The 16,445-nt window shown below is 35.9% G+C and overlaps 1 protein-coding gene across 2 annotated transcripts; it reads right to left on the bottom strand.

Moving 5' to 3' along the window:
- Positions 1-425: 425 nt before the first annotated feature.
- On the bottom strand, positions 426-12,198 carry LOC132177091 (paired amphipathic helix protein Sin3-like 4). 2 transcript variants are annotated; one of them, XM_059589308.1, is made up of 24 exons: positions 11,800-12,198; positions 11,561-11,689; positions 10,885-11,040; positions 10,588-10,774; positions 10,410-10,508; positions 10,134-10,301; positions 9,716-10,046; positions 8,888-9,024; positions 7,077-7,152; positions 6,969-6,998; positions 6,479-6,786; positions 6,229-6,383; positions 5,717-5,844; positions 5,359-5,613; positions 4,245-4,940; positions 4,039-4,121; positions 3,022-3,672; positions 2,791-2,891; positions 2,570-2,708; positions 2,318-2,470; positions 2,033-2,196; positions 1,843-1,954; positions 1,542-1,718; positions 426-724 (listed from the first exon to the last, which is right to left on the bottom strand). In XM_059589308.1, the coding sequence occupies exons 2-23, from the start codon at positions 11,632-11,634 to the stop codon at positions 1,575-1,577; spliced, it is 4,347 nt and encodes a 1,448-aa protein (XP_059445291.1). In that variant the 5' UTR covers positions 11,635-11,689; positions 11,800-12,198; the 3' UTR covers positions 426-724; positions 1,542-1,574. The 2 variants fall into 2 exon arrangements, with proteins under 2 accessions (XP_059445291.1, XP_059445292.1); XM_059589309.1 differs by having other exon boundaries at positions 4,051-4,121.
- Between the last annotated feature and the right edge of the window lie 4,247 nt (positions 12,199-16,445).

Raw genomic sequence — 16,445 nt, 5'->3', positions numbered from 1 at the left:
TAATGCATTATAGGAGTTTGCACTGGGGGCATAACATGGTTTCCTTGTTTTTTGTCATTTACACCTTTTCAAATGACAGATTTGGGCCAAGTATTACCATGTGCTGGTATGCTAATTCAAAAAGAAAATCCAGTTCATGTACTCTTAACCATCACGTGAAATATCTCAATTCCATGTTGGATTTAGACAGCTAAGTGTCAACAATAAATACCAAAAAAAAAAAAAAACAAACAAACAAACAACACAACACAAAACAAAACAAAAAAACTTCAACAATAACGCACTTGACCTTCTAGGTTAGAATGCTCTGTGCAAACTTCTACAGCAAGGATACATTAGTACATGTGCCTTCACCAATGCGATTTTGTTGAAACTGGTGTTTTGGAATTGGCGATAATTTCAATAAAATAAAAAGGACAAGAAAGTTACGAAATAAATTCCAAATGAAATTTCCCGGAGGTTAAAAAGATTAAACAAGAATATCGATAAATGGAATGAACATGTATCTCAAGTTTACATCACAAATTACCTCTATTTACACAATTGTGGCTAAACGTACAGTATACTACACCCGACCAGCGATATCCCCCTCAATTCTTTATTTGCTTCGTAAGACAGTATTAAAACACTTGAAAGATGATTCCACGAAAGCTTTTCCCTCCGTGGCGCCCCAATCTTTCCAACTCTGGCTGGCGCCTGAGTAACTAATGCGTGCAAAAAGCTACTGAAAAACGTCAACACCCAAATCATATCAGATCATTTTCATCTATTTCAACTACACAAAACAAAAGCAGGTACTAGCAATTCAATTCACGCTCAGAACCAACCAATTTCTCCAGTCCATGCATTCACTATGCGCTTCATGTACTAGTTCAAAAACAAAAACAAAAAACACTTGCAACAAATTTAATCCTATTGTAATGAACATCATGACATCTACTCCTCTCAAACCAGCATTAGCTTTACTGGGTCACCTCCTGTATCTACAAACTCACATTCAGAGCACAGAATCATCCACTATCAACTTCAAGTGAGAAACTCATAAGCACTGCCTCCATACACATTTCACTTGGGTCATTCACAACTTTCCCTTCCTTTCCCACCATTCCAACTCCAAGTAAAGTCATGAAGAGGCATGCTATGACACCACCATAGCCCCCACTCCATCATGTGCAGCCTACCTACACCGTCAATACACCCCACTTGACTTTCATAAAACAAAATACAGGAACTTGAATCTAAAATTGCAGGAAAAACTACAGATGATAATGTTTGGAAAAAGTACACATACTCCCCTCAAACCAACACTCAAAAGTTTCAATGTACCCCCCAACTAAAGATTGCATCAATGTACCCCCATATTAAAAGCTAAATCACTATAGATATGATATTATTGTGGGTGTTATTATTGATCCAACATTGTGGTTTGGGGTGTGGAGAAAATCACATAATAGCAATCGAAAAGATAGAAGACAACCATATTTAAATCACAATAGATATGTTCACTGCAGACACATTTTAAAAGTCACATTAATACATACCATATCTACTTAGGGTCATAGGAAGTCATATTATCAGCTAGAAAGCAGTCTGTGAAATCGTTGTACTCTACTTGAACAACTTCTCGAGAACTTTGCCTGGTCATGGCATGAACTGTAAGTTGTCCTTTTCCTTTTCACCCGGAACAAGAAGTCTTCTGTATCTAAAACGTATGAGACCTACAACGTACAAAATTCAAAGATTAACAAAGTAGCAGTTCAGACTTGACCAGACAAACATGTAATGACTGCAAAACTTATCATCAGCACAACAAAAACAAGAAATGGATTTTATACAACATACCTTGGATGAATTGCAAGCTATCTTACACTCTAATCCATTTACAACTTGCACTCCTTCCATTGCCTGGCATGCAACAGAAAATTCATCGCCATTGGCATATTTGCGAACATTCCTGCAAACAGCAGCAGGAATTATTAGCCACGACCAATCAACTGCAATAATGGTGAATATCTTTTCTCCTTACATATACCTCTTCAAGAAGATCCCAGACTTCTCTTTTTTTTCAGGAACAACAGAGAGGAAGTCATTATGCAGATATGCTGAGAAATTAGGGTCCATGGAAACAGCAGTCACTTCAGGCTTATCATGCCCATAGTCCATGAGCTGAATAGACAAACGGGTTGGTGTAGATGACTGCAAAACAATTTATAATCATAAATTTAGGGCAAATATAAATTTTCAGATTTTATTTTATTTTTAATTCAAAGACAACTTATTCAAGAAAGATAAGGAGGCAAAATCACTGAAGACTTACACATTCAATGCGATATATGTTCTCATCATGAAGAAGAACGCGGGCATTTTCATGATAAACTATATCAACAAATCGCCCAGGCTTTCTTGATTTTTCATACGCATATAGTTGGAGAAGCTTGTTCTCCATCTCATCAGTGGCAACTGTTTGAAGCTGAAGCAAATGCAAGAAGACTCTTACAGGTAACACAGAAATAATTGAAGGGAAGGAGAAGGAGATAATTAAGCACGAAATTGGAATTAAGGATCATACTTGTTTAACAAGTTTATATATCAGCTTGTCCAATGTGAATAAAACATACGACTGAGTTCCAATAATTGCTCGGCAATCATCCTCAAACTTTGTATTGTCGGAAGAACCATCAAGCAAATTGTAAAGTGCATTCATGAATCTGTAACAGCAAAAACATAGCATTCCTGATTATAGGCACTGACGTTAGAATTGAAGGAAAAAAAACACTAAAACTAAATCACCTGGCATAAAGATCAGTAGGGCTTGAATCATTTGAAGCCCTCCATTTCCTTTCAGCAGATGAAGAATTAACCTTTGCTGATTGGATTCTCTCATACAATGTCTGTCAAATCAATGAAAATGTACAAAAATATTTTATGATAATAATTGTATAACAAATTTGGAAATTTAATATTAAAAAAAATAAATAAAGTAAAACCGAAAGAAATCAAATAGCATATGATGAGTCTTACTTGGTGAAGCCTAAAAAGCACATAGAAGGAGTCATTTCCATAAAAAACCTGAGAATCCTTTTCTTTCTCATGTAATGCTGAAGGGACATGCTTTGCAAGAGGCTTCACAGTAAGTAGAAAACGTTCTGAATACGGTAGTGATGTCCCATCTCCTTCAACATCATGCGCATCAGCCATCCCCTCAGCTTCACCTTCACTCTCAGCCTTATTATCATGCTCATCATGGTCTCCATCTTCCTCATGCTCTTCACGAGAACACTCTTCACCATCAGCAGACTCACTTCCTGATACATCCCCATTCTCAGAAGCATTCTCAGTGTCCTCTGAAGACCTCTGAGCACTTTCCTCACCTTCGTCATCAGCATCAGCATCATTTTCTCCTCCTGCCTCCCCACAACATATATCTTCTTCTCCGTGTCTAGTTGGATATTGCCTGTTTACAGCACCATCCTTTGCTTTATGCACGGCCTCCAAACCAGCATCTCTATAAACTGCAAAATTATCCTCCTCAAAATCTCCATTTGGAGATAATTCACCCTCTTCTCTTTCAACTTTGAAGTGTCCAACAGATTCTTCTTGGTATCTGTGAACTTTGCCACCATCTGACATCACCCCATTTGTGGATATAATTGGTCTTGTAGAATCGCCACCCTGTCGGATAAAAATAAAATAAAATAACATTTTCTCAGCGACATATTAATCACAATATCTGTAACCATCAAGATCCAAAACCTAGCATCAAGCCCAATAATTCACCAGATTATTATAAACCTTAGCAGCCAAACTGATTGATCATGGGTATCCTCTGCAATGATTTACTAAAAGCTTATTTCTCAAAATATATTTTATAATTGGTCAATGATACTTGCCATAGCATAACATAAAATTTTTTTTATCTAACTGAACATATCAACTTGAAAAATCAAAAAAGAATCCATAAGCAAAACCAACTCAATGTAATGACCAAGGGACACTACATAAACTTGAGATGTTAACTTTAGGAGAACTGCTACATACTGTTCGCTGTACCTCAGATGAAGGTAAGTCGACTCCACCCTCAACAGCAACATTGCTAGGTCTGGATGGAGTAGCACTACGCCCTTGCAACAAAAAGATGCATCTCAGAATCCATACTGAATAGGAACAACTAGGAAGTGACAAGTTCAACGGAGATGGTTGTGTCAATTAATAAAAGCTTAATTAGTTTAAAGCATTCTGCAAACCTGATGTGTTCTCTATGTTTGTTCTTGCATTACTTTGCTCCATTCCAATGGCAAGCAATGCATTTGAATTCACTAACCGTTCATTCGAATTATCTTGCTTGCCGACTCCAGATAGTTCATCAGGCATAGATGCATTGATATGTACTTTACCATGTTGAGAGGTATTGCAAAAATGATCACCTTTATGTGCAATATGTTCTGCATCATGAGGACTATCTTCTTTAACCCCATTATCCCCATTTACTGGCCAAGCCCTGCAAGAACTTGATTGTTCAGGTGGAATACTTTCATCTCCATTTCTGGAAGGATTTGACTGTTTGGGATTCATAGCAGTAGCAGCAGCACCAGGACTGAGATCACTCTCCCCAATGGTAGCAGCACCACTTTTAACAGCATGATTCTTTGCCTTAACAACATCTTCAGTATCCTCCGCACCCTGAGGTCGAGAAGGAACACCAAGCATGGGTTCCAGAAATGTTGTCCAAATCTTCATAACTTTATCCAACTGTTCAGTTGTACAAACTTCCCCACAGGAATACTTAATGAGCTGATATAAATCTTCATGAATATCTGAATCAGGGTACTCGAATTCCAAATTTGGAATGATTGGTCGTCTATTTCCAGCAGCAATAGCAAGTAGCACATCATCTTCCTTGCGCTTCTTCTCACTAATTTCTTTGATCTCTGCCAATAAAGCTGTAAAACACATGACAAATGAACCATCAAAACTGAAGAACATATGTATCAGTATATCCAATTGTAATTGGATGAGTCCATAATAATATTAATTGCTAAAATCAGTCATTTGTCATTTCTATAGTCAAATATCTTTTCCTCAAAAAATAACAACTATGGTGACATTATCAGATCACACATTAACCCAGTCTAGTGCGTCTTATGCACATACATTTTGTTTAAAACAAGGGGAGGCAAAACAAACCATAAGCAATTACAAAAGAAGGGAAGAACATAATTATTGAAGATGCAATCATTGCTAGTTAGTATTTATTTCACTTTACAAGATTATAGTACATCATGAACCTTTAAATATCAAGATTCCTTGTGTGGGAGCTGAAAGTATATCTAAATACTGAGACATCAAGGAAAAAATTACCTTTCGTGCTCGAGCTCTTTGTGTCCTGTTGCTTGAAATAGAAGCTGCGATGGTCAAGTGATTTGTGATAATTCTTAGAATAAATTTCAGCCCAGACTTTATTAAAATCAGAACGACACCTAGCCCATTCCTCTTGTTTCTGCTTCAAGCGCGTTAGTATAACTGGTAACGCAAGAGGAGCATTCTTCCTCAACACATCCATCACATCAAGCCCATGGTCACCATATAAACGTTCAATGCACCTAAGATTCAGTGCTGCAAAAAACACACAAGGAATATCCCTATCAAAAAAACATTGGAGGAATGAGCTACATAACGTATGTCCTGGAATTTCCTTAGTTATTAATCAAGCTACAACCTGTGAAGTACTCCTCAATACGAATTGGACCATCTGTTTTCAATGTATTATTGTTGATCTTTTCCAATAGTTCTTCTACACGCTTGGTGGTTACATTCACAGACTCTAACAACATGTCCAGTTCGAACCTGAAAGCAGGATTACAAAAATATCACTAACTGCAAAAGCAACAAAATGCTGGATACTACTGCCAATTAAATCAAGCATATTGATAGTGATGTGGAGAAAAAAGAGGCGAAAAACAGGGCATGTATTAAGCCCTAATAAAGCTCCAACCTATCTATAATAGCAATAATGCTGTTGCTTATTCCAGAGACAAGACTTAAGTTTCAGCAATAGAACAGCAAACATGACAAAGTAGGCAGCTAAAACTAACAAGAGAAATGCTAAAGCCCGATGAAAATAAAGATAATTTAAACAAGAAAGACAGCGTACCTCATTTCACCTATAAATTGAATCAAAATGGAAAGAAAACAAAAACATAAATATTATAACCTCAGTCAAGCTCTAACCTGTCATCTTCACATCGGAACAAGCTTTCTTCATACTGGTTTTTGCGCATGTGTTTAAAAGAGTAGTCCTCACTTCCTGAAGTGACAGATACCCAATGATCGTTCAATACTTCAGCTCCAAGCTCTGTTCTATGGCTAGCTGAAGGAATTGGATACTGCACCATTGAAAAACAAAAACGAATAAAATAAAAACAACAAAAGAATATCAATCTCCTGAAAGTGTGAAATTAAAGAAAAAAAAATTGCATACATTCTTTGGCAGCAGACGGTAACTGGGACTGCAGCGCTCACAATTAGATAAGTCAAGTTCATTAATAGGTTTTGACATGTACTTATCCTTGCTTGGAAATAAAGACACCTTATGACCCCCGCCATCTTTATTGCTAAAGGCAGAACTTTTGTCAAGTCTATCCCTTTCCCGGTTTTCAAGTCTATCCCTTTCTCGGTTTTCACGGTCTCTATCTTTAACCCCATCATCCCCCCTTTCACGATCTCGATCTTTTTCCCTGTCCTCTACCTTTACAGATCTGGGTAAATGTCCATCATCCCACAAGGATTCTGTAATGAAGTAACAGTCCAGTTCAGTTTTATAGACCATACATGATGTTTGAGAAAATCATAATGCGTCTACAATAATCTATAAAAAGGTTCTGTTACAAAACAATGCCAGCTGAAGCAACTCCACAACAAACTGCATCTAGCCTAAGGATAACAAAGGGGAAAGAAATCATTTTACGTACTTTTACTCATGACACCAGCAAGGAGTGCATCTGCAGTGCAGGATTTGATTAGATACAAAATTAACAATGCAGAAACCAGAGGAAGTAAACATTAGTTTAAAGAGTTACCATTCTTCTCACAACGTGCCAAAAAATCATTAAATCCATCCATAAGATCTGGATATTTTCCAAGTAAATCAGACACCTGACATAAGCCAAAGTTTCACAAATTATTGATTGTATTCCAGTTAATGCCTCTTAATAGGTAAATCAAAGGGATTCCTTAGCTATACTATGTTATTCTCAATATAACTAAGTACACGAACAAGTTGATCCAAAAAATTTCTAAATAAATCAGGGGATGTCAGCAACACCAGACAAGCAAACAATCAAATTACAATACACCACTAGCAGCCAGAAACGCAGGGAAGGATTTCTTTCTTGAGGTTTTGTTTACGCTGGAAAAAGTGAGGGTGGGGGGGTGTGTGGTGACATTGGTCTATGACTCTATAAAGATCGAACCTCCGAATACCAGGACCAAAACCCGTTGCCTTACCACTTGGCCACGCCCCACTAGGCTTGTCTTAATTATGGAATGGAGAGGTTTCAAAAATCTGGAAGCATCACATTTTTTCAATCTTAAATGATATGTTGTGCTTACATCAAATTTATACGTAACCTTTGTAATGACCAAGTATCATATATCACATCTGAAAACCTGTGTAATGTAAAAACTTAATTCTCATATTACCAGAAAAAGTGATGAGCGACATCCACTAAAAGAAAAATAACAGAAAAATAAAGGCCTGAAACAATGAAAAAATTAACAAAATCCTTAATACAAAAATGAAATTGCCAACAAAAGGAGCAATAACATTTAATGCTTTAAATCTTATTACAACTCAACTATGCTTAATCCCATCAACATTGCTCTCCATCTAGATTCAATTTTTTCTTTTATAAGTAATTAGCCCCAAGACAAAGGAGAAGAAGAGTTTCGAACTAGTAACCTCCATCTCATGAGGCGTAATCTCCAACTGATGGAGCTACCCCTTGAGTTTTAGATTCAATCTTTCTTCTTTATGCTAAGTAAAAATGTATTGTTTTATCCTTTAGGCCAGAGAGACTACAAGAAAACTCTCGAAAGTTACATTCATCATGATTTGGAAACCAATTTGCTGCACCACACTGGTTGTCTACCCAAAGCTACCATAACACACTAATATCCTAGCGAACCATGATCTGGAATCACTCGAACCAAAAAATGTATTATGAATCCAAAAGTTTCTGTCCCTTCATTTCCTCATCATACTGTTGAAAGACATCATTTTGAGTAAAACAAAAATCTATTATTACAAGTTTGGGGCAAAACCAACCTAGAATTCTAAATTGCACACATTTTAACTGAAAGTGTAATTCATCACATGCTAACTTCAAATGAAACAAAACACACAAGTTGTACATAAAATCTACTCCCATCACAGGATTAGTGTAGTACCACATCCCCATAACCCTTCTGGATACCATCCTGATCTGTTTTATAGGTAATCCAGTGTTTAACTAACACAGCTCTACTTTGTTAGGGCCTGGGACCAACTCATGTTTACATAAAATTCATGACAATAATTTTTCTTTAACTGACTCTACCCCTGTTATTTAACAAGAGAAAAGAACAGGGCGTCCTGCTATGCTTTTGTAAGCTGGCGACTGGACAACTTAAAGGGGCACCAACCACTATGCATGGCCATGGTATGCCTGTCCTTTCCTGCATACAGAGCTCCAGCCGAACACTTGTAATTTAATAATTTAAGAATTTTAAAACTTTCTTGTTCAAAATATCAATTACGTGTCATAAGAAATGCTTGATAAGCTTAACCATATTGATGAGAGCCAATGATACAATCAGTATAGCGATTATTAGATATTTTTATCATCCATACCAAACATTGTAATTCTGATCGATTAATTATTTCCTTGCTATAAATATGAAGGCACTTCAAAAATTCCTGGTAATCATCAGAGTTTCCTAACTTCTCCTTCACTTTCTCGCAGAAAGCAAACTCTTGACCATACATACCTGCCAGAACATGACCCAAGTTAAAGAAGAACCAAAAACAAGGCAGGCAGCAATAAAGTTCACTAAAAAAATTGTCATGTGATATGTAAGTAAGAATACTCAAAGCTAATAGGACAATACTAACACAATAAGGCAAGTATGTTTAACATGCTAAGAAGTGAATGTGGGTTCAGAAAAGGAAAAAGAAGTGTTATAAGAAAACTTTTCAAAGTTCAAGTTTTATAACTACCTTTCAGGGTAGAACAAAAGGCTACTATGTACTAAAGATACAGTGACAAATTATAAATTGTCCAAATACAATTGACCTCAATCTTGACATCGGAAGTTAATTATAACAAGTTACGTCTTCTCGAGAGACGGCCAAGGATTTGAAGAACTCAGTCACTTGTTCCCATATACTTGATATTTTCCTCCATATTGTAAACAGCAGCAGCAACAGTAGTAGTAACAACAACAATAACAATTAAACTACTCACAATAATAATGATGATGAATTAAGTATTCTGCAATCCTCAATTATCTAATTTACAAGGATATATTAATCTCCTATTTCCCAAATGAAAAACCAAATTCACATTGCAATAAGTTAATAAAGTTATTGAGACATACACAGCTTTCATACATAAGGAAGGTAATTGGGATGAGGATGCAAAGTTCAACAAACGGTTTCAAAGAAAGCTAAAATACTCACTTTTCAAGGAATTTTTATCATCATAGGATGATGAAATAGGACGAACTCCAAAGTTCTCATCACCTTCCCCACCTTGATGCAATTGTTCAGCAGAGTCACGATGAGCTTTTCGCTTGTGGGGAAATCGTTGCAAGTTGAATTCCCTATTGCCATCATGCTCAAATTCTCTATCATCTCTTTCCCTTTCTCTCCTGTCTCTGTCTTCTCGCCTATCCTTTTCACCACGCCTCCGTTGCTCTTTCTCCACTCTCAGCAAAGATCTATCATGGTCTGGATCGGGGCGGTCAACACTGAGGTCACGGTCACCTTGTGAAGCCATTGTCCTTTCTTTCTGGTAAAAATGCTAGTAAGCCAGATGTCAGCCCAATGATCATGAAATCAGAAGGGCAACATGAGGATAAAAGAAAACAACACAAACCTTGTCAACATGCATTGGCCGCATTGTAGGCATGGCAGAGCTTCTATCCCGGAGCATAGAATTCCTACCAGGTGGAACATAATGAATGGAAGCTGTTCCTGAAGAATCAGGCAGAAAATGCGTGAACTCCTCAAGCAGGTCTGCGTGGTCTTGGAAAAGTGCAGCGACCTGAAGAAGGTAAACGATATAATCATCAATAACATGAACCAGAATTTCAAAAACTTTTAAAAACTAATGCTGGAGCTCCATGACATGGGACAAGAAAAAGAAACGCACCTCCTGGTAGACCTCAGTGATGGACTTGTTTTCCTTTCTGTACATATTCAAAATGTCCAAGAATGACTTGTAAACATGATCATCACCCTGAAATCGCGTCTGCGCGCAGAGAATTCATTAGATTACAAAACCTAAAACCAAAAGCATTACCTCAAAAAAACCATGTAATAATACCTACCTTTATCTTGTTCACAAAACTGATAGCTTCTTCAAATTCCACAGGCTTCTTTGGCGTAGGTTGCTCATCGTCAAGTGGAAGGGTGATCTCATATCCCTTTGGCAAGAAGGTATTGAAACCCAAAATTAGGTCTCGATGCCCTTTAAATAATTCCTTTACTCTTGCTATCACGCCCGTAGTGTCAATTCTACAACAAACATAAAAGAAATACAAATCAACAAACAATATCCAGTTTTCCCACAAGAAAATTACACCCCAAAAAAAGCTAGGATAGAGCACAATGTATCATAATCAAACCTTTGAGCCTTAAAATCTTTCATGACTTCAAGAAAATCATCATATTTTTCCCTTTTGTCTTGAAATATGTCCTTCACTGCCTTGAGATACGCTAGGGCATCATTTGTTGTTAGTTTCTGTGTATTTCCTGCTCCCATCATCTGGGGTTGCCCAGACCTTCATTGCCCAAAAAGAACACGTTAATAATTGGAGAAATTGAGAGATTCACAAACTCTTCCAATAGATCAATACCCAAATAACAAATTCTCCACAGAATCAAAACTTAATTTCAAACAAATAAATATTCTCATCGCAGAGAGATGAGAGAAGTGTAGATACACACAAGAAGAACGATTGCTATCTTTGGGTTCTCTATCTACACCTAAACAGAATCAATCATTTTATAGAATTTATCATACAAAAATCTGATCTTTTCACAGCGAGTCAAACAAATTTTACAGCTTTACTTAGAAACTAAACGATAAAGAAAACAATAACGACAATCAAAGTAAATCAACGAAAATCAACTAAACAAATTTACACAACCGCCCTTCAAAAATTGCAGAAATTCCCCCACTCAAATACTTAAGAAGCTTAATCTCATCGCATACACAGTAAAGCTTCAATAATCAGACACAAATAAAACATATACAAAAATTCAAAAAAAAAAAAAGAAGAAAAAGAAAAAGAAACTCACGATTCTCCTCGAGACGACACCACGGGCCGCTTGAGTTGAGAGCCCATGTAAACGTCGTCTCTAGACCTCTTCATCCTTGAAAACGCACTCCCTCTCTTTTCACCAACAAATCATGCTGAAACCAAAATCCTGCAAAACCAACTCGCTCATTCCAACCAAAACAACAAGCACAAAGCAGATCTAAACCGCAACAAAAAACTAAAACAAAATAAAATTAACAACACAAGCAAGAATCGGACCTCTAAACAGATCACCTTCGTAGAGCCAAATCGTAACCAAAAATTTACAAGTAATTCACGTTACTTGAAGATAAAGCAACGTTGAGATAAATTGCAGGGGAAAATTTAATATTATCTTAGCGAAATTGACATAGTAAGAGACGAGAGAGAGAGAGAGAGAGAGAGAGATCGTTAAGTCGTCCGAACAACAAAGTCTTCCACAACAAGCTTTCAGAAGACACGAAGAAACAAAGAATCCTCTGTATGAAAGAGTATTTTGAAGGTTATATTTGATTCTCAAACATAATAAGGAGGGAATACAAGGTCACTTTTTCAATTTTCTCGGAAGACAAACAGAAGTATGTGATACAATGTAAAGAGGACGATGAAAATAGAGAGAAAAGCGAGAATGAGTTTAGAATGTGATATATATGGGGATATAAAACACTCTTAAAAGAGAGAAGGAGAATAGGGGTGTGGCGGTAGTCATTTTTGAGGTTCATTTGCCGGTTGCCCTATGGATGGGTTACCGGTAATAGGCGGTTAATCTAGTCCTACGTGTAAAAATTAGGGCTTTTTGATCTTAATGGGAGCGTACCAAGCACGGTCCAATTGTGATTATTGAAGGTTGCTATATATGTGGCATTCTGAGGAAATTATAAATTAGGTTAACATGGGGCGGGGCTGCCAAATTGTGTCCTTTTTCTGAATATTGCGTTGGAAAATTTGGGTTATTTGCTTTTGGGGATTAGGGTTAGCCTATTAGGGCAAGTGCACAGCTTTTGGCTTTTTGGGTCTTTGAGAGGAGATGGTTTGGTACGAGTGGTTGCTGGTTTTGGTAAAAAATAAACAATGGGTTTTGGTTTTCTACGCGGCAATCATGAAATTAGGTTTAAGAGAACAATTTTGCACATTAAAAAGTGCAAATTTAAACTAAAGAGGCAAGTGAATGAGTAATTTTGATTTTATTTGAATTTTGTTTTAAATTGCTTATAATTATATGAATTGAATCGATTTTTTAATTCTATAAAGTGGCTGTTAAATTGCATGAGGGCAAGCCTTGTTCAATGCTTATAAGTTATAATTATACGGGTGATACCGTGATGGGAGTTGAGAATGGTTTTTTCTTCTTCTTTTTTATGAGTTCTGGGTTCTGGGTTTGGAATTGGGCATAGCATATTGAGTTTTTTTGTTTAGATTGGTTGTAAATAGCTTCGGGCTTTGTGCAGAGTTAAGGCCTATCCAAAAGCATGGATTGAGTTGACAGCTGAGCCCAACCCAACATGAATGGACTGAATAGCTCAAATTTCAAGTTGATTAATGATCGGCGATTGCGATTTATGACCACAAAAACAGAACAACTACTTATTTTGAGGTTCTTTTTAGATGCATCAATTCCATGCTATATAGGGTGTTATCAACACATAACTCAATCAGCTGAAATTATATAAATTTACTTAGTTAACACTATAAACAGTAACTTTCAAATCGGCTAGCCTCCCCCAAAAGGGTAACTTTTGATAACCAAACAATTTCCAATCAAAATGAATGATATAGATTGGTTCTTCCCAAATCAGCCCGTCGCCTTAAATGTGTTATTGAGAATAGGTGAACCATCCCGCAACATTAAAACTGTCTCAAACACACTTTTTTTAAAATAACAATAATAATAATTGCATGATTTGAACTAATTATTTAAAATAAATATTTAAATATATATATTGCACCTCATACAATAGGATTGAGTATGAATCCGTTTGAGATCATAGGTTTATTCCTTGCTTTCTTTCTCAAAATTGCTTGTCTTGTACGAGCCGATTGGCACTTCTTATCTACCTTCAAAGAAAAAGCCATGATTCGAATCTTTAAAAAAAAAAAAGTTTTTTAATAGAGATTTAAGGATTACTACTCATACGCACCCAGTCTTTGGCCTCGATTGGGAGATAACCTGTACTCTACTCTAAATTAAAAATAAAAAATAAAAAAAATAATGCCAGAGAAAACTGAAAATATTTGATGGACTAAGCTCGTCGAGGTGAAATTCTCAAACAAAATAGCAAGAAAAGGTAAATCCTAATTAATAGGCTAATAATATCTTCTTCTCTTTTGTGACAATAACGTAACAAGAGCGACTTGGGTGCATTTGTTGCATAAAAGTCACATTTTGTGCCACAAATAAAAAGTTGACACATCAGTTAATTTTATTAGACTTATACTTAAAATAAAAACTCAACCATACTAGATTATATTCTAGATAAAAAATACAAATATTTAAAAATAAAAATAAAAAATTGAAGGAGTGGCTGGCTGGCTTGCTGCCACCCCTAGGCCTAGGGGTGGCTGCCGGCCACCCCAAGTGGAGCTAGCCATCCCTTCAATTATATTTTTTTTATTTCATATGTGATATAATTTGGTGTAGTTAAGCTTTTTTTTTAAAAAAAAACTTATGTTTGGTATGTTTGGCTTAGGTGTTACCTTCTAATTGGTTGCACAAAACTCAATTTTTGTGCAACCTCTCTATATAAGTTATTCTCTAACCTTTCTATTTTCATTCATATGTAGTTCGATTGAGTATATAGTTTTTACGGAATAAGGAAATATCTGGTTTGCTACTTTGCTTATTATGGGATCCAAAATTGCTATAGATCTGCAATGTGTATAATGAATATACAAGGCATTATTTGGGCTTTTGGGTGTATTGCTGCTTTGCTGAAGATGTTCGTGCTAGAACTGGTTTTATTTATAGAAATGCTACACTTCTTAATTTTTAATCTTTAATTTTTAAAAAAAGTTGGTTCTCAAATGATGTGTCGTTATCCCATGAGTTAGTGACACACTTTTCAAAATAACAAATCCATGGAATAACGACATATTATTTAATAACCAACTTTTGGATAACAAATTTGAGAAGTATACCACTTTTTATCTATTTATGTCATAGATCTGAACAAAGAAAACCAGTGCAACAATTCGGTCAAAATCCTTGTTTGGCAATCCTTTTCATCCCTAGGTTACATTCACCATCTCCCCCAAAAAACAATTAACATCAAAACATTATAACTTTTTTTACTTTTTATATCATATTATTAACTTTTTATTACTATTTAAATAAAAATAAAAAATAAAAAAACTACAAAACAAAACTTTTTTCACTTTTTATAAAAAAAAAATAAAAAATTATATATCACATCAATCATTTTCTACTACAATAACAAAGACAAAACCATTGGCCAAGCATTTTAAAAGAAACACACCCGGCGTGTTTGATAATGAACTTGATAGGTACAAATACTTTGAAGTAATTAATGTGATATACTGATATCAAATAAATAAAATTTTTGAATTTTTTATATAGAAAATTAAAAAAATAAATAAAATTGTTTGTCATAAAACATACGATTCTCGAATGCATGTTTAATTTTCACATGCTCTAAAAAACACTTGCTAATTTAATAAATTATGTTAGAAAGAAAACTTGAAGAAAAATTTTGTTTCAATGCAGTCGGTGCAAGTGATTTTTTAAAAGTTTGTTTTTTTTTTTTTTTTTTCCCTCCATTAAGTTCGGTCTTTTCTTTTGGCTTTTTTGGTCACCGCTCACAGAGCAGAGCATAAGCGAAAAAATCACGGCCGGATTCTATAATAATCTCGCGGGCCTTTTCAGATCGGACCGATACAAAGTTAGTGGTTTCACCTTAGGCTTTAATGGCTTTCTTGGGCCCATAATTTGATGGGCCATACCAGGAGTAAAGGTAGCCCATAAATAAATGGACTATGTGACTATCATGACCCTAGCAACTAGCAAGCCTCCTTTAACGGTAGATCAGAAAATGCATTCGATTTGGTCCGGATCCATATCCGAGCAGAAATCCATAGTTCTCCAGTCCATTCTCGTATCCAAATAATTTTGAAAATCCAATCCATATATTCAAAAGTAATAATTAATGCTATTTAATAAATTTATGTACACTCACGTGATAATAAAAATTAGGGTTAAATACCAAATATTATTGGGGTTTGGTAACTTTATTTTTACCCCCCTGAGGTTTCATTTTTATCATAGGACCCCCTTGGGGTTTTGATAAAGGACCAAGTTAGTCCATCTATTAGTTGACCATTATGACTGATACATGGACCAATCAGATGTTGACATGTGGCACCTATTTAATTTTTTTAAATTAAAAAAAAAAAAAAATTTGAGATTTGGGGGTGGCTCGGCGCGAGCCACCCCCAAATGGCCAAGGGGGGTGGCCTGGCCACCCCCATCTGGCCGGATGGGGGTGGCCGAAACCACCCCCTGTACCCACTGGAGCCACCCCCATGGAGCCTTGGGGGTGGTTTCGGCCACCCCTAAATGCCCAAGGGGGTGGCTCCCAATTTTTTATTAATTTTTAAATACATTTTTTTAATTTAAAAAAAAAAATTAAATAGGTGTCACGTGTCAACATCTGATTGGTCCACGTGTCAGTCATAACGGTCAACTAACGGATGAACTAACTTAGACCTTTATCAAAACTCTAGGGAGGTCCTGTGATAAAAATAAAATTCCAATGAAATAAAAATAAAATTACCAAACCCCATGAAAAATTTGATATTTAACCCTAAAAATTAATTATTGAATTTGCACTTATAAAAGGAACAAATATTAATTTAATAACTGATTTTTACAA

Source organism: Corylus avellana, chromosome ca4, assembly GCF_901000735.1.
Source record: "Corylus avellana chromosome ca4, CavTom2PMs-1.0".
Taxonomy (NCBI): Eukaryota; Viridiplantae; Streptophyta; class Magnoliopsida; order Fagales; family Betulaceae; genus Corylus; species Corylus avellana.
This window is presented reverse-complemented; position numbering and strand designations above follow the sequence as displayed.

Bases quoted from the DNA above. Each gene is read 5' to 3' on its own strand.
- LOC132177091 (XM_059589308.1), bottom strand. From the start codon at position 11,634: ATGAAGAGGTCTAGAGACGACGTTTACATGGGCTCTCAACTCAAGCGG. The intron at 6,999-7,076 runs GTAACTCTTTAA...CCTGCACTGCAG, and splicing joins GGCACGTTGTGAGAAGAATG to ATGCACTCCTTGCTGGTGTC. The intron at 5,845-6,228 runs GTTAGAGCTTGA...TCCTGCTTTCAG, and splicing joins TTCCGATGTGAAGATGACAG to GTTCGAACTGGACATGTTGT.